Here is a 25,437-nt window from a genome sequence, read left to right on the forward strand (position 1 = left end):
AAGAAGCTCTCAAGCTCACAGATCCTAAGCGTCCCCTTCTTACCTTCTTACATATGATCTCAGCCTGTGTCTTCTGTACAGATGCCACCCCAGCTCTTCCCTCTTTTATGGTCATAAGAATATCAACACTGCCCAGCCATTTCCTATTTCTTATGCCTGCATCTCCAAGGATCAAGCTGAGTGAGCCACGTTCTTGCTGACGGCCTCATTTTCTGGTAATTGTACTGATGCATTATATTCTGTTTCTGCTAACAACATGGATATACAAAATTTGCCCAAACATATATAACCATGTAACCATACCTTTTCTTTGATGAAAGCTCTAGCCAGTTCTTTCATCAACCAGTATTCACTGAATATCTACTATATGCCAGGCATGAGCTCTGGGTATCTCTCTAGTTTCTTCTCATTTACTGTTATAATGATTCTAAACTACGTTGTTCCTCAAACATATTTCATTACGTTTCACATCTTCATGCCTTTACTCATGTTGTTTCTGTCTGGAACACGCTTCTCCCAGTTGCCTAGCTAATACCTTTTCATCTTTCTAGCCCCAATTTAGGTGTCCCCTCCTTCAGGAAGCCAGTGTGTACTCCATTTCTTTCCCCACAGCGGGTGACGTTTGCCTTCACTGGGCTCCCGTGTCCCCCTCTGCATACCTACCCCTCCACCCCACATCAGGGCAACCATATCTGTGTCCATCTTATCAGCAGACCCTTGAGGGAAAGGCCAATATCTTACTCCTTTTTGTTTCTCCAGTTCTTAGAACAGTGCATGGAATAGAATATACACATAATAAACATTTGTGGAGCCAAACCGAATCGATCATGGCATAAAGCCAAACAGAAAACCTTGTAGAATCACTGGGTAGTCCATGGTTACATTCAACACTTTTTTTTTTTTTTTTTTTTGGTCTTTATTGAATTTGTTACAATATTGCTTATGTTTTATGCTTTGGTTTTTTTGTTTTGGGTTTTAAAAATTTTTTTTTTGGCCATGAGGTATGTGGGATCCCAGCTCCCCAACCAGGGGTTGAACCCACACTTCCTGCATTGGAAGGTGAAGTCTCAACCACTGGATCACCAGGGAAGTCCCCTCAACATTATTTTTTATTGCTTGAGACCATTTGCCCAAATCCTCAGCAAGGACAACCCTGGCATTCGTTCTAGCAACATTGTCAATCATGAGTTACAGGCACACCACCTGGTTTTTATTATATAAGAGCTGGCTAGAATTTGGGCAGTATGGATTAATACTCTTGAATCCAGCGCTGGTCTCAGCCTCCAAAGGCCATCAGTAGACATGATTATGAAGACTCTTAGTATATGATGAATGTGTGCAGTTCATTAGCGGTCCATTGCACAAATGCCATGGCTCTTGCAGATCCTCTGGTACCCCCAAGTGGAGGAATATAAGGCAACCCAAGCATAAGCCTAGCTGCCAGTGCAGATGCTGTATCCCTGGACCTAGATCTGAGCCTGGTGTAGAGTTGGTGCTCAGTAAATACTTGCTGAATAAATTAGTACTTTTGGATAAATGGATTTAGTTATATATACCTGTGAAGGGAGCTATGATTTTTCACTTTGTAGCTCTATAGATTTTGCTGGAGGCATAGCTAAGGGTTGAAGTTAAGGGGCGATGATGTGAAGGAAAAAGTTTTCTTGTGGGTCTTCTTACTCCACAATTTTCAATAATTGTTTACTAGGGGAAAAGAGTGTAGGAAACCAAGTTGTGCAATAATGAAACAATTTTAGTTGAGTCTTGATTTTTCTTTCCTCTTGCCATCTGTGCTGCTGTACCATTTCTTGCAGATCTATTAGCTCTGACTCAGAGGGGGGGTTAAGGGGAGGGAGGCAGACAGAGGCAGAGGAAGCCAGAAAAGGACTTATGACATCCTGCGGCTGGATTGAGCCAGCTTTGCAGTTGAAATGAATTGCCCTTGGAACTTTACATTTCCTTGTGAATGAGATGTTTGGCCAAATCAGCTTTAACCTCTCTTCTGATTCTGAAATTTCACACTCTGTGTGGTTTGAGAGAGTTAGGGGTCTTCCTAAATTCTACAGATGTTTCCTGGGTGGATTAAAAGCTGAATGTAAATAGATCAACTTGTAGATGATGTAGTGGAGGTTCTTTGAGTTTTAGCTAAAGACTTTGTAGTTGTTTAACAATGAAGTTTCCACGGTAATTAGCATTTAGTTCTTGCTCTCAAATGCTGTATAGAATCAAAGGAATCAATTTCTTTCCTGTCATAATCCCTATTAGTTATTATTAGAGCCAACACTGCGATTGATATGAAAAGACTGACCTCATTTACAATAAATAAATAATGAATTTGAACAAAGTGGGTAACCTTTTTTTTAAGACTAATTTTTTTTTCTTTTTTAGAGCAGGTTAGAGCTCAGTAAAATTGAGTGAAAGGTACAGAGATTTCTCATATACTCTGTCATTACACAAGCATAGCCTCCTCCTTATCAACATCCCCCACTAGGGTGGTATATTGTAGCTGAAGAACCTACATTGATATTTTATAATAACCCAAAGTTCACAGTTTACATTATAGTTCATTCTTAGTGTTGTACATTCTTTGGATTTATATAAATAAATAATGACATATAACTATCATTATGGTATCATACAGAGTTTTCATTTTTATTTTTGTCCTTAAACTTCCCTAAATATCTTCTGTACTCCGCCTGTTCATCTCTCCCCATCTCCACCCCTGGCAACCTTTGATCTTTTTATTGTTTTCCTGTAGTTTTGCCTTTTCCAGAATGCCATTTTGTTGGAATCATATAGTGTGTAGTTTTAAGATTCCTCCCTGTATTTTCATGGCTTGATAGTCATTTCTTTTTAGTGCTGAATAATATTCCATTATCTAGAGATATACTAGTTTATTTACCCATTCACCTACTGAAAGACATTTTAGTTGCTTTCAAACTTTGGCAATTATGAGTACAGCTGCAATAAACAGCTGTGTGTTTTTTTTTTTTTTTTAATATTTATTTGACTTTGCTGGTGTTAGTTGCAACACACGGGATCTTTCATCTCCATTGTGGAATGTGGGATCTTTAGTCAACATGTAAATTCTTAGTTGCAGTATGCAAGATCTAGTTCTCTGACTAGGGATTGAACCCAGGCCCCCTGCTTTGGGAATGTGGAGTCTTAACCACTGGACCACCAGGGGGGTCCCTGTGTGTAGGTTTTTATGTGGACTTAACTTTTCAATTCCTTTGGGTAAATACCATGGACCACCAGACTTTATTCTAAAGTTGCTCTACCGTTTTGATTCCCACCAGCAATGAATGAGAGTTCCTGTGGCTCCACATCCTTACTAACATTTGATGCTGTCAAGTGTTCCAAATTTTGACCATTCCAGTAAGTGTGTAGTGGTATCTAGTGCGTGCATGCTCAGTTGCTCAGTCGTGTCCAATGCTTTGCAACCTCACAGACTGTACCACAACAGACTCCTCTGTTCACGGGATTCTCCAGGCAAGAATACTGGAGTGGGTTGCCGTTTCCTCCTCCAGGGAATCTTCCTATCCAGAAATCAAACCCGAGTCTCCTGAATTGGCAGGCAGATTCTTTATCACTGAGCCACCTGGGAAGCCCATTGGTATCTCATTGACATCTTAATTTGCATTTCTGCCTTGCATGATGTGGAACATCTTTTCATATGCTTATTTGCCATTTTATATCTTCTATAGTGGGGTGTCTGTTAAGGCCCATTTTTTAGACAGTTTGTTTTTTCTTATTGTTGAGTTTTAAGAGTTCTTTGCATATTTTGGACAACAGTCTTTTAGCAGATATATCTTTCTGCAAATATTTTTCCCCAGTCTATGATCTGTGTTCTCATTCTCTTAACATTGTCTTTCACAGTGCACAAGTTTTAGTTTTAATGAAGTCCATTTTATTAGTTATTTCTTTCATGGATCATATGTTTGTTGTTATCACCATACCCAGGGTCATCTAGGTTTTCTTCTGTGTTATCTTCCAGGAGTTTTATAGTTTTGATATTTTACATATTAGGTCTATGATCTGTTTGAATTTATTTTTGTGAAAGGTGTAAGATCTGTATGGGTTTCCTAGGTGACTCTGTGGTTAAGAATCCACCTGCCAATGCAGGAGATGCAGGACACAGGGGAAGGAAATGGCAACCCACTCCCCTGTTCTTGCCTGGGAAATCCCATGGACAGAGGAGCCTGGCAGGCTACAGTCCATGGGGTCACAAAGAGTCGAATCCAACTGAGCACACATGCACACAAGATCTGTGTGGATTCATTTTTCGAGTTTGGATGTTCAATTACTCCAGCACCATTTATCGTAGACTACTTTTTCTCCATTGTGTTGTCTTTGTTCCTTTGCCAAAGGTCAGCTGACTACGTTTATGTGGATGTATTTCTAACCTCTCTATTCTATTCCGTTGATCCATTTGTCTTTTATTTTACCAGTTCTTATCTCCTTTCCCCAGAGAGATCTCACAGAGGGTGTCACTCATTCATGACTGGGCAAAATGATGGATGTTCTGATGACAGAGACTTTAAGAATTGTTCACAAGAGCGTAAACCACAAATGAAAATCTGTTGACTGTCAAACCATTATTTTATAGGATATATGAAGGTGTATTAAACAAAAATAGAATCATAAAATGATGCCATTTTGCACTTGCCCTTTTCCAATCAGCAGCATCTTTCCACATCAGTACATATAGACCTATCTTACTGTTTTTTAGTATTCCATTATATAGATATACCATAAATTATTAATTATATATTATACTGTAACTTACTATATATTCCTGTAATTAACCTTTATATTAATACAGGTACATATTAGCCTTTATATCATTGTATTGTTTCTAAATATTCACTTTAACAAACAGTGCTACAGAACATTTTTGGAAATAATTATTTGTATTTTCTAGTATTTCATGACAAAAATTCCTAAAGACTTTCTGAGTCAAGGATGTATATGTTTTTAAAGCTTTTGGTTTTTATTATAAAACTAATACTTATCAAAAAATGCAAAATATAGAAATAATAAAATACAAATCAGATGTCTACCTGCATCCCAGTTTGATATGCATCCCTGAAATAAGCATTTCATATTGTAAAAGAAATTACCCAATTGATGTCTAAAAAGGTTGTACCTACTTATATCACTAGTATATGAAAATGCTTATTGTCCACTTTCTTCCCAACCTATGTTATTATCCACTCTAAGTCTTTTCAAATCCAGTACACATCATTTTAAATTGTGCTTTCAGTTTGCATTTCTTTAACTACTAGTGAATTGGACACCTTATGTTTAATTTCTTTTAATGGTGCTCCTGTGAGTTGCCTGTTTTCTTTTGCCTATTTTGCTATAGGGTTATCTTTTTCTTATTAATTTGTAAGAGTTCTTTATACAATAAAGGAATTAGTTTGCTAGAAAATTTTGAGGAGCCAATTTTTTTTTTTACTTTGTTTGCAATGTATTTTGCCACCCAGAAGTTTTACATTTTTCTTAAACATCTTTTGAGCCAGCCTTTTTTTTTGTCCAAATATAAATCCTAGGACAACTTTTTCTGCTGCTTTTCTCAGCTAAAATTTAGTTAAAAGGACATTCCCTGCCCCCCCCCCCAACGTTTTTTTAGAAGAGAGGCGAATAGAATAGGAAAATGCCTGGAGCCCAGGGATGGTTGGTGATTTCATTCAGAGGCAGGCCAGCAGGTTTCTTTTCCTTAGGTGACTCAACCAGTCTGCAAGGTGTCTTGCTCAGTTGCCGTCTCAGAGGTGGCTTATTCGAGTGTCCCTCCCCTTATCCCTGCTATTGAACTCACTCCCAAGGTTCTTGTTTTCAGGGTAAGAATCTCTCCTCTAACTCCCAGCATTCATAAGGCAATACCAACTGAACTGCCCTCCCAGCCCCTGCCCTGTGGCAAGGGTGACTTTCTTCCTCCAGTGCAAACCCCGTTTGCCTAATATGAGTGACATTCTGGAAGCAATTGTGTATATTAGATAAATTCTGTCTACATTCAGAATGTGAGGGACAGTAGTATACACACACCTTGGGGCAAGAACTAATCACAAGCAGAAGGTGTACAGGATGTGCTTTTGACTGTTTACAGAACTGCCTATTTAGGCTGTTAGAAATATCTGGTCACTCATTACCCAGTTTTTAAAAAAGCCTTTGATGAATCCCTGTCTTCTGCAGTACAAAGACCAAACTACTTAACATGGGATTTGAGGTCTTCCACAACCTGGTCCTGACCTATTTCTTCAGCCATATAAATAATATGCTAAGCACCTTATCCAAACGTTTATCAGTTTGTTGCCAGGCATTGTTCTAGGCTCTAGAATTTGTGGTTGTCCCTGCTTTTACAGGGCTTTCAGATTAGCTGGGGAGACAGACAATCCCAAGTAAACAAATTGATTTATAGGGTGACCAGGGAGGACCTTTTTGAAAAGGAGACATCTAAAGTGAGACCTGAAGAGTGGGAAGGAACCAACTGTAACCAGAGTGGGAGGTCGAGGGAAAGATGCTATTGGCAGAGGGCGCAGCAACAGCCTTGAAGTTAGAAGGAGTTGGAGTGTGCCAGAAATAAAAGAAGGCAGGCATAATCAGAGTTCAGACAAAGGGAGAAGACCCCAGTGAGGTGACGTTAAACCCAAGGGCAGGGGCCAAGTTGCACAGTGCGTTGTAGACTATAGTAAAGAAATTCAGATTAAGCCAAATGAGGTGCTTAAATCTGGGGTTGGGATGAAATAAGGGTGATGACAACATAATGTAAAGGTCTTTAAACTTTAGCTCATTTATCTGTTAACAGCTCTCTGATGTGAGTATTACTAGTAGCTAGTTTTATGGATGAGGTCCCTGAAGAAGGAAGTTGGGTAATTAGCTCAAAGTCTTCCAATACAATTGAAGTGTTGAGTCACTGGGTCTGTCTGACTCCAAAGCCCATGTGCTTAACCTTGACTCTAAATTCTCTTTTGTCTAATTGCTTTGTTTTGTAAGAAAAATTAAAATTCAGAGATTAAAAATAAGCAAGAATGAGGCACTGTTCAAAAAAATCAGACCCTTCAATCTGAAAGGATTAAAGAATGAACTTTTTATCTGGCAGAAGCTCAGAAAGCTATGAAACACAAGAAGAGGGCATCATGGACTTATTCACTGTGTACATGAGAACTCAGAGGCATCTTTTGAAGCTTCAAAGAAGTAATTGTAGGTCAAATAAGAGGAAGTACTTTTTATACAGTGGGGAGTAAATAGAAGGAGCTGATTATCCCAGATACAGATTGAAAATAAAATAAATTTAGAGTAGCTTTTATGAAGGCTGTAGATTGAGTTAGTAAAACAGAACCTCTTTTGGTTCAGAACCGCTTCATACGAAGCATGCCAAAAATTGTAACAGAAGCTTAAATGACTAAAAATATTAGGAAAAATGAGTAAGGGAAAACCAATTCTATGTACAATAATGAAAAAGGAAAGCAATTTTAGGTGTGATAATTTTTCAATATTTAAAAATTTTAGTTTTTTATGTATTGAGAAGAAATACATAAACTCATAAAATTTTGTTAAGAGTAGGAAGCCACTATAAAGGGATAGAAAGAATGTCTTCCTCAGTCATCACAGACAATAAAATTCTTATTTCCAGGGAAATCCATTTTAGACTAAAAGGGTGTGGTCACATCAGTTCCGGGATCCCAACTTGACATCTGAGGAAAAGCTGAGGCCCCGCTTCTTTTAGAACCTTTGCTTGCTTGTGCTGCGTTTGTCTTTCAAAATGTTCTTCCAGCTACATGCGGTTGGAGTTAACTCTTGCTTAAAAACAAATGTCCTTTATTTCATAAATGAGGAGATTTTTTCAGCCTGAAATTGAGCAACAGTGGGATTTGAGCTTTCTCTCACCCACATTGTCCTGCCAGTTCCTGTCAGTCGTGTTGGGAATCCCCAGCCCCTCGATGCAGATGCTCTTGTCCGTTCAGTGCTACCCTCTAGTACCTTACAGCTGTCACAGCTGAGGGAAGAAGAGTGTGCGCTCGGTCTCTCTAGACGTTTGGGAATTGTTGAGTCAGAGTTTCATAACCTCAATATCTAATGATTTCTGCTTCTTGGTTTTCTAGTAATTGTCTCCCCACAGTTCAGGGTGCAAGCATGGCCAGCAGCTTCATGGGTCCAGCACCACGTCTGTGGTTCTCCTCTTCCTTCAGGGCATCTGTGGGGGCACCTGCCTCCTTGGTATGCATCACACACCTAGTTGAGCCTTCAGCATATCAAATGAACACCGCAGCATTATATTAATAGCCTAGTCTGTTGTATGTGCAATTTAAAATGTTAAAGCTACAAAGTCAAATTGTGAATTTTGTTCAGACAGTTTTTATGGGAATTCTACCATTAAAAAAAAGTCTACCCAAGCTTTGGGAAAAGGGATAGTTAGCACATAAGATATAAATATGAATATGTTCTTGTAACATAGAGGCTCTTCATGTTTATGCATGTTCTGTTCATTATCTTTAAAGTAATCTGCTGTTGAGAAATGCTGGGCACATTTGGGCAAGCCAGACTTGTACTTCTAAGTGTGTGTGACAGGATTATTGTTTCCACTCATGTTTGTACTGGTAGCTAATGAAATTACTTTCCATTCTCTTCTGTGGCTTCTGCCATGAGTGGTTTTCTGTTTTAGTATGGACTGTGAGGAAAGCTGAGTGCTGAAAAATTGATGCTTTTGAACTGTGGTGTTGGAGAAGACTCTTGAGAGCCCCTTGGACTGCAAGGAGATCCAACCAGTCCATCCTAAAGGAGATCAGTCCTGGGTGTTCATTGGAAGGACTGATGCTGAAGCTGAAGCTCCAACACTTTGGCCACCTCATGCGAAGAGTTGACTTATTGGAAAAGACCCTGATGCTGGGAGGGATTGGGGGCAGGAGGAGAAGGGGACGACAGAGGATGAGATGGCTGGATGGCATCACCAACTCAGTGGGCATGAGTTTGAGTAAACTCCAGGAGTTGGTGATGGACAGGGAGGCCTGGCGTGCTGCGATTCATGGGGTCGCAAAGAGTCAGACATGACTGAGCGACTGAACTGAACTGAATACTATTTCTTCAGATTTCAAATCCATGAAAGTTCTGTGGTTCCTGACAACTTATCGTTCATTCATTTTTTATTTATTCATTCATTCAACTGATATCTCCTGAACATCTACTTTTCTAAACACTGGGCCAGGTGTGAGAATGATGCCAGTGGATATATCATAGATATTGTCCCCAAGGAAGTCACAATCTAGTTAAAGAGACAAATCTATGGGAAAATAATTATAATGGAATGTGGCAAGTTCATAGAATAAAAACCAGAAATTACAGAGGGTCCAAGCAGAAGTCCCTGCCTTAACTTGGTGGTCAAGAAAGGCTTTCTAGAGGTCAGAACATTAAACACTCTTTTTAAAAAAAATTTATTTATTTATTTATGGCTGTGCTGGGTCTTCATTGTTGCGAGGGCTTTCTCTAGCTGTGGCAAGCAGAGGGCTATCTCTAGTTGCATTGCATGCGCTTCTCACTGCAGTGACTCCTCTTGTTGTGGAGCACAGGCTCTAGGGCACAGGCTCGGTACTTGTGGCACAAGGGCACAGTTGCTCCACGACATGTGGGATCTTCCCAGATCAGGGATTGAACCCATGTCTCCTGCAGTGACAGGTGGATTCTTTACCCGTGAGCCACCAGGGAAGTCCACACTGGGTTTTTTAAGTGGATTGACCTATATTTAAAATTCTACCTTAAAAAAAAAAAAAAAGACTGTAAATTTCTTTTAGACAAGGGCTGAAAAAATAGAAGAAAAGAGAAAAATGCAGGGATATAGAGTCAGGTGTGAGTAAGAACAATGTGTACAGTAATAATCTGCTGTTTGTCCTCACTTCTGACATTTCTATTGGTTTTTTACATTAGGAATGTATCTTATTATTGATGGTGTCTTAGATGTGATTAAATAGGAAATTCACTTATTCTATAGGTAGTTATCAGACACCTATTATAGATAAGACTATGTTTAGCCCTGGACATCAGTTTTGAGCAACATAGACCTAGTCCCTGTCATCATGATCTTTATAGTAAAGAAAAAGTACAGGATTATGTAAGAAAGCATTAGCAGAGGCGCTTAATTTAGATGGAGAGGTCAAGGAGGGTCTTTTCAAATAATAGATACTTAAGCTGAATGTGAAAGGTTAAGTAGGAATCAGTCACATAACCAGTGAAGCTAAGGGTTCCTTCCAGGCCAAGAGAAAGCATGAGAAAAAGTCTTGATATTTGAGGTAGCGTGGATTAAGTAGTGGAAGGAAAACCAATGCAGATAGCCTGTGGTGGGGTAGAGAAAGTGGGTAGTGGTGACTATAATGAGATGTGGCTGTTTCTTCAAAACCTTTTCGAGGAGGTGCCCAGTAATGCAAGGCTCTAGAGGATTATGTGAATGTTTTATCCCAAGTTATGAAGGATTTTAAGAGTTATGTGAATGGTTTATCCCAGTTTATATAAGAATGATTTTTTTAAGCAAAGCAAAAATTGTCAGATTTTTCCATTTCAAAACTACGACTCTGCTAGTTTGAAAATGGGGAAGGAAAGCTTGATAGGGTGCTATTTTCAGCATCAGGGTAAAAGATGATGGTGCCGGGATTTGGGTGGTGGTGATGGAGGTAGAGAGAGTTGGACTGAAGCTAGTTGTATATTGGAGGCAGAACTCAGTGATGGATTTGATATAGGAGTCAGAGAGTATGGTGCTGAGTATCAGTTTTCTCCCTAGAGCAGCTAACTGGCTGAGTAGAGGTGTGTGTCTGTTACTGAGATGGAGATAATGCAGTAAAGACAGGTTTAAAGAAAGGTTGAAGAGTTCTGTTTTGGACTTGTTAAGTTTAAGATGCCTATCAATTTAAATAGAGATCTTAGGAAGTTATATGAGTCTGGGTCTGGAGTTCAACAGAAAGGTCTGGGCTAGAGATCGAAATTTGGGGAAAATTGGTATTCAAACTCATGAGGGTGGATAGGAAGCAGTGTAAAATTAAAAATAATGGTAGTAATGTTTAATCATAATAATAGTATTAATGAGGATAGCTAATATTAATTTAATCCTCATGGTAACTCTTTATCATAGGCATTATTATTACTCTTTTTGTAGATGAGGCCCAGAAAAACCACAGTGTTAGTAAACCACAAAACCCAGTCCAGCCCTACAGCCTGCCTCTTAATACTGCACTAGAAGAGAGAAAAGGCTTCCCTGGTGGCCCAGATTGTAAAGAATCTGCCTGCAATGCAAGAGTCTTCGGTTCGATCCCTGTGTTGGGAAGATTTCCTGGAGAAGGGAATAGCAACCCACTCCAGTATTCTTGCCTGGAGAACTGCACGGACAGAGGAGACTGGAGGGCTACAGTCCATGGGGTCACAAAGAGTCAGACATGACTGAGTGACTTGCACTTTCAGAAGAGAGAAAAGACTCAGCTCAGAGGTCCAGGCAGTTCCAACATTTAGAGGGGAACCATGAGAATAGGGAGTCTCAGAAGCCAGGCAAAGAGCATTCCAGGTAGGTTGCCAAGGCCAGCAGTCAAATGCTGCTGAAAGGTGGGCACTCCTAGGACACAGGCATGAACTGGGTGATGAGGATAGGGAAACGGTTTGCCAGGCTTGGAGTTTAATGTGAGTAAAGAGATAGGTATGGAGGAACCAGATGTTGTTAGAGGGTTAAACACAAGCAGGCATGGTGAAAGATGAGACCGAAGACATTTTCAGAGGCCAGATCATGAAGGACCTGCAATACCCCAACGCAGCTCCAGACCTTTGATCTCTGGCAGAAGTGTGCATCCCCAAAGCTGGGGGCAAACAAAAGTGAGCTGCCTGTTACAAACAGGAGGGAACTGTATATCTATGTTATCTCATATAATGTCTGTTTTGTCAGATTCCTTCAAAACTTAGCATGTTGAGTGTTGATCATTTTCAATTTATAGACATATTGAGTCACTGTGTTATGCACCAGGAGCTGTCTTAGTATTGTAGGTCAATTATACTTTAAAAACATACAGACTCATGGAAAAAGAGATTAGATTTGTAGTTACCAGAGGTGGGAGGTTGGGAAAGCAGGAATTGGGTGAGGGTACAAACTTCCAGTTATAAGGTAAATAAATACTAAGGATGTAACACACAACATGATTAACATAATCATGTTAATAACATAACATAATAAATAATATACTTAACACCACTGCGTGTTATAAATGAAATTTGTTAAGAGAGTAAATCCTAAGGGTTCTCATCACAAGGAAAAATATATTTAAATTTTTTCTTTAATTTTGTATCTATATGAGATGATGGGTATTCACTAAACTTGAGATGTGGTAACCATTTCATAGTATATATAAGCCACATCATGATGATGTACACCTTAAACTTATACAGTGCTGCATGTCAGCTACATCTCAAAAAAAAAAAAAAAACCTGGAAGAAAAAAATTTACCATGTTGAGACATTTTAATTTCAGATTTAAAAATTACCCATGACTTCTTTCAGCACCAAATCATTTATCAGACTGGTAGATGTTCTCTGTGGAAGGAAGACATCTATATACAAAGGTACATAATTAGCATGACTGCTTTTATACTTCTTTCTATATTGGGAGCAAGTGTTGAAAGTGGTAGGAAAGTGTGAGTCGTTTTGCTTAATTGGGCAACCTTGATCACAATCGGGGAAAGTGATTCATTGAGTTTCTGTCCTTCGTCGTACATCGTGAGCAGTTTTAAAGTCAGAGATTGTCCTGGGTTTGAATTCTGCCTCTGTCATTTATTAGCTAAGTGACTTTGGGGTCAGTTACTTAACCTTTCTCAAGCTGTTTGTTGAATGAGAGATTTCTTTAATAATAACAATTATAAAGCATATTGCAAGAATTAAGTAAAGGATATGAATTAGGAATTTTCTTTATCCTAATCGAATAAAAAGCCTTACAGTGAAGATGATCAATAGGATTCCTTTCTTTGTTTTTGATTCTGTCTTACCTTTGGTTATTTTGCCTATTTAGAATTTTGTAATTTATCCTTAAATACCTGTAGCTAATTGTCAATAGAAATAGTAATTTTTTCTAGATGTGGATTTGAAGACTGTGCTTATAAAGTGAGACCTAGTTCCTAAAATAATCTTTACAGGAATATTAAAGAACTGTAGTATCTAAAAATATTCATTCTGAAGCTCTGCCATATCATATAGAATTCTAGAGAAGATTATTTAATTTTTGCTACTTGATGGTGACAAAATATATTTATTAATTTTCAAGGTTCTTGTTTTCTTCTTGAAATTAAAATAATTTCATTGGCTGCTGGAAGCTGACTTCACAGTACATGCAGGGTAACTTTAAGAGTTACAAAAAAAATTAAAAATCTTAACCCTGTCATTTTGTCATTTATAGAAGTAAATGAACTGGAATCATTCATTTATTAAAATCTTAGCTCTTGGAAGATTTTTTTTTTTTTTGCTGTTATTCCCCAAACTCATTTCTTGGCAGAGTTTCATTCTATGGTCACAGCCAATTGGAATACTGAGTATGGATGCCTGGCTGACCACTGTGGCTTTGACAGACTGTCTTAGATGAAACATCCGTAAGTCTCATCTGATGACATGGACCAGTTTAATAGCACTTTTCATTACAACACAAAGGAGACCAATTTTGGAGTGGGGGAGGGAGTTTCTGAAATCTATTTTAATTAGGGAGAAGACAGGTAGAGTGGAAAGAATGTTTGGCTTATATAGTAGACATGGATTTGGATTCAAGCTCTAACACTTCTAAGGTCTAAGCCTTGATACAAGCATACCTTAGAGATGCTGTCAGTTTGGTTCTGGACCACTGCAATAAAGTGAAAAACGCAATAAAATGAGTCACAATAATGTTTTGGTTTCCCAGTGCATAATACAAGTTATGTTTGCACTATACTGTAGTTTATTAAGTGTTCAATAGCATTATGTCTAAAAAAAACAATGTACATACCTTAATTAAAAATTACTTTATTGCTTCCCTGGTGGTTCAGTGGTAAAGAGCCTGCCAATGCAGGAGATGCATTTTCAATCCCTGGGTCAGGAAAATCCCCTGGAGAAAGAAATGGCTACCCACTCTGGTATTCTTGCCTGGAGAATCCCATGGACAGAGGAACCTGGTGGGCTACAGTCCATGCGGTTGCAAAAGAGTCAGGCACAACTTAGTGACAAAAAAACAAACAAACAAAAACCCAAAAGCTAATCATCATCTTTGCCTTCAGCAAGTTGTAATCTTTTTTTTGGTGGAGGGTCTTGCCTCCACATTGATCTTTGCTTACTGATCAGGGTAATGTGGTTATGGCAATTTCATTGAATAAGACAATAATGAAATTTGCTGCATTAATTGACTTGCCCTTTCATGAACTATTTCTCTGTATCGTGCAGTGCTGTTTGATAGCACGTTACCCACAAGAAATTCTTTCAAAATAGGAATCAATCCTCTCAAACCCTGCTGCTTTGTTAATCAAGTTTAAATCCTTTGTTGTCATTTCAACCATCTTCACCAGGAGTAGATTCCCTCTCCAAAAAATATTTTCTTTGCACCTCCACAAGAAGCAACTTCTCATTTAGGTTTTATTGTGAGATTGCCCTAATTCAGTCACATCTTCAGGCTCCACTTCTAATGCTTGCTATTTCTATCACATCTGCAGTTTCCTCCACTGAAATCTTAAACTCCTCAAAGTCATCCATGAGGGTCGGAATCAACTTCTTCCAAACTCCTGTTAATGTTGATATTTGACCTCTTCCCATGAATCACGATTAATGGCATCTAGAATGGCGACTCCTTTCCAGAATGTTTCAATTACTTTGCCCAGTTCCATTAGAGGAATCACTGTCTATAGCAGTGAAAAGTATTTCTTAAAGAATAAAAAAAAGCATTTCTTAAAGAAAAGGACTTGAAAGTCAGAATGACTCCTGATCTGTGAGCTGCAGTATGAATGCTCTGTTAACAGGCATGAAAACCACATTAATCTTGTTTTATATGTCCATTAGAGCCCTTGAGTGGTCAGGTGCATTGTCAATGAACAGTAATGTTTTGAAAGGAATCTTTTTTCCCTTGAGCAGTTGGTCTCAACAGTGGGGGTTAAAACATTCAGTAAACCATGTTATCAACAGATGTGCTGTCAGCCAAGCTTTGTGGTTCCATTTATACAGTACAGGCAGAGTAGTTTTAGCATAATTTTTAAGGGCCCTTAGGGTTTGGAGAATAGTATATGAGCATTGTCTTCAGTTTCAAACTACCAGCTCCATTGGCCTCTAACAAGAAAGTCAGCCTGTCCTTTGAAGCTGTGAAGCCAGTCATTAACTTCTCTCCAGTTATGAGAGTCCTAGAGGGCATCTTCTTCCAGAATAAGGCTGTTTTGTCTACACTGAAAATCTGTTGTTTAGGGTAGCCACCTTCAGTATTTTAACTAGATCATCTGGACAACTTGCTGCAGTGTCTACATCAGCAGTTGCTGCTTCACCTTGCACTTCTATGTTATGGAAATGACTTCTTTCCTTCAACCTTCACATTCTTCTTCTGCAGCTTCCTTACCTCTTAGCCTTTATGTAATTGAAGAGAGTTAGAGCCTTGCTGTAGATTTGGCTTTGGTAAGGGAATGTTGTGGCTGGTTTGATCTTCCTTGCAGACCACTCCAAGTTTTTCCATATCAGTGATTTGTGTGTTCTTTGGAGTAGCACTTTTAATTTCCTTTAAGAACTTTTTCTTTGGATTCACAACTTGACTATTTGGTGTAAGTGTTTTTGGTCTAGCTCAACCTTCAATGCACTGTCCTCACTAAGCTTAATCATTTCTAGCTTTTGACTTAAAGTGAGAGACCTGCAACTCTTCCTTTCACATGAAGACTTAGAGGCCATTATATGGTTATTAATTTGCCGAATATCAATTAGGCAATTGTTGTGTCCTGAAGAATAGGAAGGCCCAAGGAGAGGAAGAGCCAGGGAAATAACCAGTAGTTGGAGCAGTCAGAACACACACAGCATTATCAATTAAGTTCACCATCTTATGTGGGTGTGGTTCACTGCACCACAAAACAATTACAATAGTATTATCAAAGGTCACAGATCATCATAACAAATATAACAGGAATGAAAAAGTTTTAAATTTTGTGAGAATTATCAAAATGTGACACAGAGATGAAGTGAGCAAATCTTGTTGGAAAAATGGTGCCAGTAGACTTGCCTGACACAGGGTTGCCGCAGACCCTCAGTTTGTAAAAAAGGCCACATCTGCAAAGTACAGTAAAGCGGAGTGGAGTGCAGAGAAGTGAGGTAGCTTGTATCTGTTAAAAAGCCTCAGAGGGGCACAGGGCACTTCTGCCCTTCACTTCCAGCCCCCTCCCCCCCCCAGAATGCCCCTTTTCTTCACCCGCAGCTGTTCTTTTCTCTTTCCCCCATTTTGGTGTGACCCTCTTTCCCTGCTCCAACCCCTTGGCTTACCTTTCTTTCCATCCATTCCCCACTTTGCTCCTGTAGGAGATAGTTGGTGGAAATGGTGTTCACATCACCTCTTTGCCTTCTGAGTGCTGGGATTGGGAGTGGAGCTCTCTGTTCTGAAAGTAAGGTGTAGCTTCCACTCTACATAAATTATGAAGGGGTGGAGGTTTGTTTGGGGGAGGAAAGGGTGTTTCATTACTTCTCTGCTCTGTTCCTGTCTGGCTGTTTTTCCTTCTTTCAAACCAAAATTTCCTATATAACTCAGCTCTCCAAAGTCACTTTCATCTTTCTCTACTTCTAGAAATTAGAGACCCTTAGAAGATTCTGGGAGCCTCTTTCTGATACTTCTTTTAAGCTACCCTCTTAGAGTATAACGTCTAAGGCCAGAACATTCATGTAATAAAGGTTTATTAAGAAATTATTAGATGGGCCCTGTGTTAAATGCTGAAGAGACAAAGCTGAATGAGACGCACTCCTCCTCTCAAGGAACCAACAGCCTGTAGAGGGAGATAGGCAAGCAAAGTCATCGTTTAGTGGGATGAAAATTGCATGAAGTAATGGGGACACTGAGAGTAGAGTGCCAAATGATGGTGGGAAGTCAGGAAGTTCTTCTTAGAGAAGGCAGTACTTTAACACAGATGTGAAGGATAAATAGGAGTCTGCTGTTTGAAAGCAAGGGCCTATTTATGATAGAGCAAACCCATAGTTTGGCATGACCAGACAGTGGCAGTGATGATTGAAAATGGAGGGAAAATGAAATGTTTAAGAGTATATTCCACTGAGGGGTAAGGTCCTAATCCTGAACCTAAGTGGTGGGTATATGGGAGTTTATTATGTCAACAGATACTGTGTGTGTGTGTGTAGTTTCTGCAAAGTCCATTATGTGCTTTAACATAGTAGTTCCTAAATTTTCTACCTGAAAAACATGCCTTTAGGGTTATATGAATTACTTAGTAACCATTTGGCTATAAATGTTAATGTCAGGTATCAGAGGAAAGGGTGTTGATGATTCAGGATTTCTCTTATTATAGGCTTGTTTGAATTGTCACATAAAGCATTCATTTTTGTGAATGTTTTCAATGGGGTATTAAAATTGAACCAAGTAGATTCCATGTTGCCAAACTGCTTATGACTTAATAGGGGAACTATGAAAGATGTGCATATGTGCTGTCTGTAAGCAAATAACGTGCATGGGAGTTTGGGGAAGGGAGAGAATCACATGGATCGGATTTTTGGGATTTAGGGACTGGTCATTTATGGTCAGTCTTATTCCCAAGGTGTCTGAGGCCTCAGAAACTATTATTCTGAACGCTCAAACTTCTGGGTTCCTTGACTGACAAAATGCAAGTTCGCGAAACTTCCAGTGAGTCACCTGCATCAATCAAGGCCCTCTGGAGTGTCGCCATTGTGATAGAATACAATGAGAGTGATGACTGCTGCCTCTTCAGCACACAGGGATGGGTGTAACCCGGAGAAGCCATGCTGTCTGGCGCCCCTCTCTGCAGGGACCAGTGCAGGCATGTCCCCTGAACCCGCTTGTCCAGGGCTCTCCCGTTAGACTCAGTCAGCTTTACCTCGTCATAAATTATGTTGTACGACAGATGGGTTTTATTTTCCCTGCAAGCTTCTTATCTTTGACGTGTATTTATACTTCAGTGTTTTCTGTTTTAAGCCTTTTTCTCTTTTCTTCATGTCCTACAGTTTTTGTGGCTTTAGTCACAGTGCCTCATACCCCAAAATCCTTGTTTTCCCTTCTCCTACAGTTTCTGCGTCAGTGTTCACTCTTTCTTTGCCTGCTACTCCACGAGTCTCTTCTCTGAGTCTCTGACTCCTACCCCACCTCAGCTGTGCTTTGTGGCTTCAGGAAAAGTCCTGAGGTGGGTCTGTGAAGTTTCTCTTTGCTACTTCTCTTCACCATTCTCCTAACTTTCTTTCCTCCCCTTGCCCTACCTCTGCCTTAAATAGAATCAACACAAATGTCCCACTAACTGTGGTCAAGGAGGTGAGCCAATCTAGATGGGGTTCAAAGATGGCTTAAGGAGCATGCAGTCTAGTGTAGGAGGTCTGAGGTATCGTAAGTGAGGCATTTGAAGGACTCACAAGGTAATGAGGGATAGAGTAGTGTGAGTTGAAAATGGAATGGGGAGCATTGCAGGAAATCTTCACCCTCTATTAGCTAATGGAGACAGCTGGTAACAGAGTTGTTATTAGACATTGGACCTTCCCTTGTCTTGTCTTGCTGGGAACTCTGTCGGGGCTGGTTCACCTTGGCTAGGATTATCTTTCACTAACTGCTTCGGTTTCACTAGGTATCTGGACAGACTTAGTGGGTAGGTGTATCCACTCCTATTTCTGATTCCTCTCTGACTGTTGCTAACACATCTCTCTTTTAGGTTCTCATATGATCTTGGGATCTTGCCTTCTTGTCTTCCTTTTCAGTCTTCACACTGGATGTAGCTGAACAAGCTTAGTCCTCTTCATCAGGGCTACCATGTGTATTTTCTCTGGGGGCCTAAGGGCAGAGTGGAAAGTAGGGTTGGAGGTGATAGAGGCAATAGGAAGGGGTGTTGTCAGGTTGAGGTTCCTCTCTGTTTCAGCATCTAAGGTATATATATTTTTTCCCCAACTGACCTAGTTCTGTTATAGTTGTTTCTGCAGAGTCACTGATCGTCGCTGATTAAGATGGAAAAGAATAGTAAAGAGACAGTGGTAATAATAGACTGACTTCTGATCTATTTCTCCTTGGATACGTTTCCCAAAGATAGAGATAAGATAAAGGGGAAGTTGGTTGTCAGAGTGATGTTTGGTATTTCAATATCTTGCCACTGGTGAGTGTAAGGGCCTTAGCCTCTGTCTTCTATCTGTAAGTGTTGTTAACATCTGGCTCTTGGAAATAAAACCTTTGGCAAAGTACCAGCTCATTACTGCTTCCAAAATACTTGTAGAAATCTGAGATAGAGCTTGCTATGGACAAAACACAAAGGCACTTCTTTCTAAATTTAGTTGAAAACTCATGTTTAGAGCAGGTCAGCCCTGATTCTACACACTCACTTGGACCCATTTTGCTTTTTGTGTTTTCGTCAGTCAAGATAGTAGGTTATTTCATGACTCTGAATCTCATGTTTTAGACATCTTTTTTGGAACTAGTAAATTCTTTCAGAAGAAGTTATAGAAATACTGGCTTTCTGAAGTATGCTTCAGAGTGGAAGCAATTAGTAAACAGAAATGTTTATTTTTTTAATTTATTTTTTAATTGATGGAAAAACGCTTTACAATTTTGTGATGGTTTCTGCCGTACAACAGTTATGGCAAATCAGCTGTGATTATACATGTACCACCTTCCTCTTGAGCCTCCCAGAAATCTTTATTGAATGAGTAAAATTTTAGTAATGTGTATGGATATTACTCAGTTTAAGGGGCTGTATAACTGAGGGAAAAGTTATGAAATAAGTTGTAGTAACATATTTATGAATAACATTAATAATCACTTCTTATGGGAAAAACATTTAATAACAATCTCAGCCCATACTTATATATTGGTTTATGCTTTTCACAGAGTTTCTGTGTGTATAAACCTTGGAGATAAACTAGATGAGTCTTGCTGTCATCCCTCATCTTGCAAATACCTGAAATAAAAGCTAAAGACCAATCTGGGAGTCCTGGGACTGGAACCCATAACCAGGCTTGGTACTCTTTTCTCTACAAACTGTTCAGACCAAAAATCTGCATGAATCTGTGATAATAAGAGATAAGTAAAGCAATGGGTGAGGTTTTGTTCTGTTTTCTTTTTTTTTTTTAATGCTCACTTTTATTCAGTTTAAGGATTGGCATCCTTTTAGCAAATACTCAGGGCCCAGCTGTGTAGCAGATACACATGCACTTGATAGAGTGTTGAACAAGACTAATATGGAACTTATATTCTAACAAAGTAAGAAAAAAAGTAAATACGTTAACAAGAAATAACATAAGTAAATTCAGGCAGTAATAAAAGCGCTGAAGAAAATAGAGAAAGGCTGGTGTTGGTGATATTTTTATATGTGATATATTCCTGAAAATGGGCACCAAGGTTTAGTGTACATATGTTTTAAAGGGAGATTCCTTTCTAAGGAATCCAAACAGTCATAAAATACCTCCTCATTGTGGTGTTTGGAGGACCCAATCAAAATGGATCTGAAATTCAAAACTGGCTTAAGTCAAGAGGGCGGAGTTGAGGCTAAAAATTTGCTGTTTTAGAAACTCCTCTTGATACCTCTTTCATGATATTGAGGCTAGGATGAATATTCCATTTTACCATTTTCACTCATCTTTATAAAATAATGAAGACAAAATATAGACAGCAGGGCCTTCTCAGTTTTTAAAAATTAGCAACAGTTTTCTTCAAAGCAAATTCCAAATGTCCAGTATGTGAAACAGCTGTGGCCCCTCCGTTCATACCATGATGATCCCCCCCAAATCCTGAGAAATCACCCAGGGTTTGCAGAACACAGGACGAAGACTACAATAAAAAATTCCAATTTTAAATCTTATGATTGAAAAAATAGCTGTGCTGCTGAAACTGGCACAGCCACCATATCACAGCTTCCAAATCTTTTCTGAAACCCATGAAAGTCTGCATTCAGTGAAGAAATAGGCTTATATGTACATTTTAATCTAAAATTAAATTTTTGGGTAGCATTCTTAATATAAGGCAAAGTCAAATTTTAATCAAGCCTTTTTCTTCAGAGCACAGTCCCCCCCCACCACTTCAATAGTGTTATTGAATACAATTGACATACTGCACTGTATGAGTTTAAGATGTATGGCATAATGATTTGAATTGCACATATTTTGAAATTATTACCCCAGTACAGAGTGTGCCTTTCAATAATGTGAGCTTGATGGTACTACTGAGGCTAAAGTACTTTTCATCTGCTAATTTGAAAGTTAAATTTCATATTGGCTGTGTTTTATTTTGTTCATAAACTGTTTAATTATAAATACTTCCATGATTTTTTAATATCATTATAAAGTAATTGAATTGCTGGTTTAAAATTTTTTCTTTTTGTCTTCTAGTTTGCCAGGGTTTGGATACCTGATCCTGAGGAAGTTTGGAAGTCAGCAGAGCTGCTCAAAGATTATAAGCCAGGAGATAAAGTTCTCCTGCTTCACCTTGAGGATGGAAAGGTAGGAATTCTGCTTTTATTTGTTGTTATTGGCATAAAGTGAAGGAAATTCAAAAGGGTAAATTTGCTGTGGGATACTTAACTTCACTTGGAAGTTATATTTTGAATTAATCTAATGTTTTCACTTAACTGATAAAAATGGCAGACAACTTTCTATCTCAAAGGGTTAGTGAAAATAGCAGATACTTTAAAAAATCCATTATTTTGGCTTATGAATTTTTTAAATTTATTTATTTTAATTGGAGGCTAATTACTTTATAATATTGTATTGGTTTTTCTGTACATTGACATAAATCTGCCATGGGTGTACATGTGATCCCCATCCTGAACCCCCCTCCAACCTTCCTCCCCATCTCATCCCTCTGGGTCATCCCAGCCCTGAGCACCCTGTATCATGCATTGAACCTGGACTGGCTATTCGTTTCACATATGATAATATATATGAATTTATTATGACCTGATTTAGATTCGCATCTAATCCTCCTATAGGTATTCCTGTTTACCTGTATTTTGTTTAGGGTATCACTTAAATAATTCATATTAACTAAGAAAATAACATTTCAAGAGCCAGCTTGAGATATGATATTTGCTGGAACTAGGTATTTGAAAAATATTTACTTAGAAGCTATTATCTCTAAAACTCTTTGCTGGTGGCCAGAAAAACCTATAACCAGTTGTGTCTGTATACTTTCCCACCTGCATTCACTGCAGAATAGACTCTTCGTTCCACCCTTTTTATTCTCTCCACTGCATTTGACAGGGCATGTCACACTTTTAGTGTGACATTAATTTCCCCTAAACAATTTATAATCTAGCCAGGAGAATGCAGGATATAAAAAGTAGTTCAGTACTGCAGTACTAAAAATGTCAAAAGATAATCTTATGATTAATTGCCAAGTGAGTCATACTGTCCTGACAGTTAATATGTATTGAACACTTACTATGTACCAGGTGTAGTTCTAAATCCTTTATATCCTCTAACTCACTTAATCTTCACAACAATCCTATGAGGTGGGCCTGTTATTATTACCACTTTATGGATGAAGTCCTGAGACTGAGAAAGTTTGGGACTTGCTCAGAGTTATACAGGCATTAATGGATGAAGTTGGGACTTTAAGCCAGTAGATTGTCTTTATGGTCTGTGCTCTCATAACCACTGTGCTGTACTGTAAAGACACTGAGGACTTTAGGTTCCCAAGAGGGAAATATCACTGTGGGGTGCTTCAGGGAAGACTCCCAAGAGAAGGAAGAGTTTTGACTAGACAGAATTTGGATTAACAAAGATAAACGGGATAGACTTTGTGAGACTTGGAATATATTTTGGAGATAGTGAATGTCACAAGTTGACTTAACAGAGATTTAGAAAGGTGTGTGTTCTAGTTCAAGGCTAGTGTGTTAAGGTACCTGCTATGTATCAAGTTAAGAAGAGGCAAACAATATGCTCTCTGACATTAATGTCAAATAAGAAACTACATATACTTATGAATAGTGTGACATGTGATATAATAAATATAAATAAGAAACAAAAATAGAACAGAGTGGAAACTGGTCGTAGGATGATGAAGGCTAAGAGCCAGAGAGGCATCATCTAAAGAATGAATAGACAAGGAGGAGTGTTTCAGGGATCTGGAGGAGCCTCGGCAAGGGCAGGGAGGCATGCACAGTATTGTGCCTTTGGGGGTACAAGTTTCATGTTGTTGGGATTTGATGGGAGAGGACTGGCAGGAATATGGGGGTGGGAACCAGATCACAGAGAGCCTGGTGTTCATGCCGCAACTCTTAAACTTCAACTGGTATATCTGGAAAGTGACTGTAGTGTTTTTAAACAGAAGAGTGCCAGGTTTTCTATTTTAGAAAGGACTCACTGGTGGTAGAGTAGAGTATGAATTTCAGGAAAGCAAAACAGAGGCAAGGCAATTATTCAGAAAGAAGGCAAGGAAGAATTAGACCAGATTAGAAGGGCCTTAATTACCAAATAAGGAATTAACTTATTCAATATTCATTGATCATCCACTCTGTGAGGCACGTTAGGTACTTTAGACTATATTTTCTTATTATAATCCTCACAGCAAATCTGTGGGTTTGCACGTGGTATTGTAACTATTTTCCAAGTAAAGAAGCCCAGACCCAGAGACATTAAGCAGTCTGCCTGAGATCACACAGCCATTTTTTGTATGGCAGGAACCAACGCAAAGACTAGTCAGCTTTGGAAAAGGACATTAGACCCTAATAAACAGAAAAAGAGAGGTCGAGGGTCAGACTATAAAAATTTCCTCCTCATTTTGCAGAATTCATTCCAACCTGATTTGAACATTTGACCTCTGTATATCTTTTTAGTATTAACAAAAGTATTAGCAAAAGTCTTTTTACAAAGCTAACTTGTCCATCTCTGCAATTATATTTGTTTTTTTCCTTTTCATGTGTTGTGTGTGGTTTCCCCTTAGTACATAGTTGAGTGACAGTCTCCATGCTTAACTTTGCCATAAAACCATATTCCTTAAAATGAGTAGTACTTCTTAATTTGGAGGGCCAGGCACTTCATCAGAAGTATAATAAAAGCTATGGACTGTATTTTAAAGAAATGCACATATGTGTAGGTACTTACACATACATGCATAGACGCAAAGTGTTAACATCTAATTTTAAGGGATTCTTGGGCCTCTCTGGGTTGAGGAGTTCCCGAGTACTTACCACATACCAAACATTGTCTCCTTTCATTTTTACCATACACCTGCGAGCTATTTCCATTATGCCCTTTTTACAAATGAAATATTAAGGTTAAATAACATACACAAGACCACACAAGGAGTAAATAACAGTTTCAGGACTTGAACCTGCGTTGATCTGGCTCTAGAGCCAAGCTCTTACCACTGTCTTATACTGTCTGTCACTTATACCAGATGAAGAGCGTAAAAAAGAATTATTTTCCCATAGAAAATCATCTGGCCTAGTAACTAGGTAGAAAAAATAATTCTAGGCTTTGACTTTTCAAACTGTATTAGCAAAAAATGTTGCTATGAGTTAATACATCTAGTGAAAACATACTCTCCTTATTTTTTGCTGTTTCCACCTATTTCTGTGGTTTTGGGAGGTACCAGGAAAAAATGTATTTAATAACTGAGAAACAAATCAGGAAGAGAAAATGATCAAAATGTATTAATACATGCCTGTATCAGGTTTTTGCCATGATGTATCCAGATGCTGTATCTTGTACATTTTCAGGATTTGGAATATCGTCTCGATCCAAAGACCAAGGAACTGCCTCATTTAAGAAACCCTGACATACTTGTGGGTGAAAATGACCTCACAGCCCTCAGTTATCTTCACGAACCTGCTGTACTCCATAATCTCAGAGTTCGCTTTATTGATTCCAAACTTATTTATACATATTGTGGTGAGTGTGCATTGCTGTCTGAGTGAAATGTGAATTCGTTTTGCTAATGAACATAACCATGGAAATAATTTGCATGAGAAAGAAGGCTGTGGGTGGAGCTTTTCTTAGAAACATATTCACTTCAGTGTTATCAAAAGATTTCAGTTCAGTTCACTTGCTCAGTTGTGTCCGACTCTTTGCATGCCAGGCCTCCCTGTCCATCACCAACTCCCAGAGTTTACCCAAACTCATGTCCATTGAGTTGATGATGCCATCCAACCATCTCATCCTCTGTCATCCCTTTCTCCTTCCGCCTTCAGTCTTTCCCAGCATTAGGGTCTTTTCAAATCAGTCAGCTCTTCGCATCAGGTGGCCAAAGTATTGGAGTTTCAACTTCAACATCAGTCCTTCCAATGAACACCCAGGACTGAT

General features: G+C 38.8%; 1 protein-coding gene across 4 annotated transcripts in view; it reads left to right on the forward strand.

The window, feature by feature from the left end:
• Positions 1 to 25,437, forward strand: part of MYO5A (myosin VA) — a 198,522-nt gene that overhangs the window by 48,194 nt on the left and 124,891 nt on the right. For all 4 annotated transcript variants that reach the window (XM_070469262.1, XM_070469263.1, XM_070469264.1 and 1 more), the window contains exons 2-3: positions 21,523 to 21,633; positions 24,855 to 25,026. In XM_070469262.1, the coding sequence (XP_070325363.1) occupies positions 21,523 to 21,633; positions 24,855 to 25,026 (283 nt within the window). The remainder of the gene's footprint in view (positions 1 to 21,522; positions 21,634 to 24,854; positions 25,027 to 25,437) is intronic.

Source organism: Odocoileus virginianus, chromosome 6 (assembly GCF_023699985.2).
Source record: "Odocoileus virginianus isolate 20LAN1187 ecotype Illinois chromosome 6, Ovbor_1.2, whole genome shotgun sequence".
Lineage (NCBI taxonomy): Eukaryota > Metazoa > Chordata > Mammalia > Artiodactyla > Cervidae > Odocoileus > Odocoileus virginianus.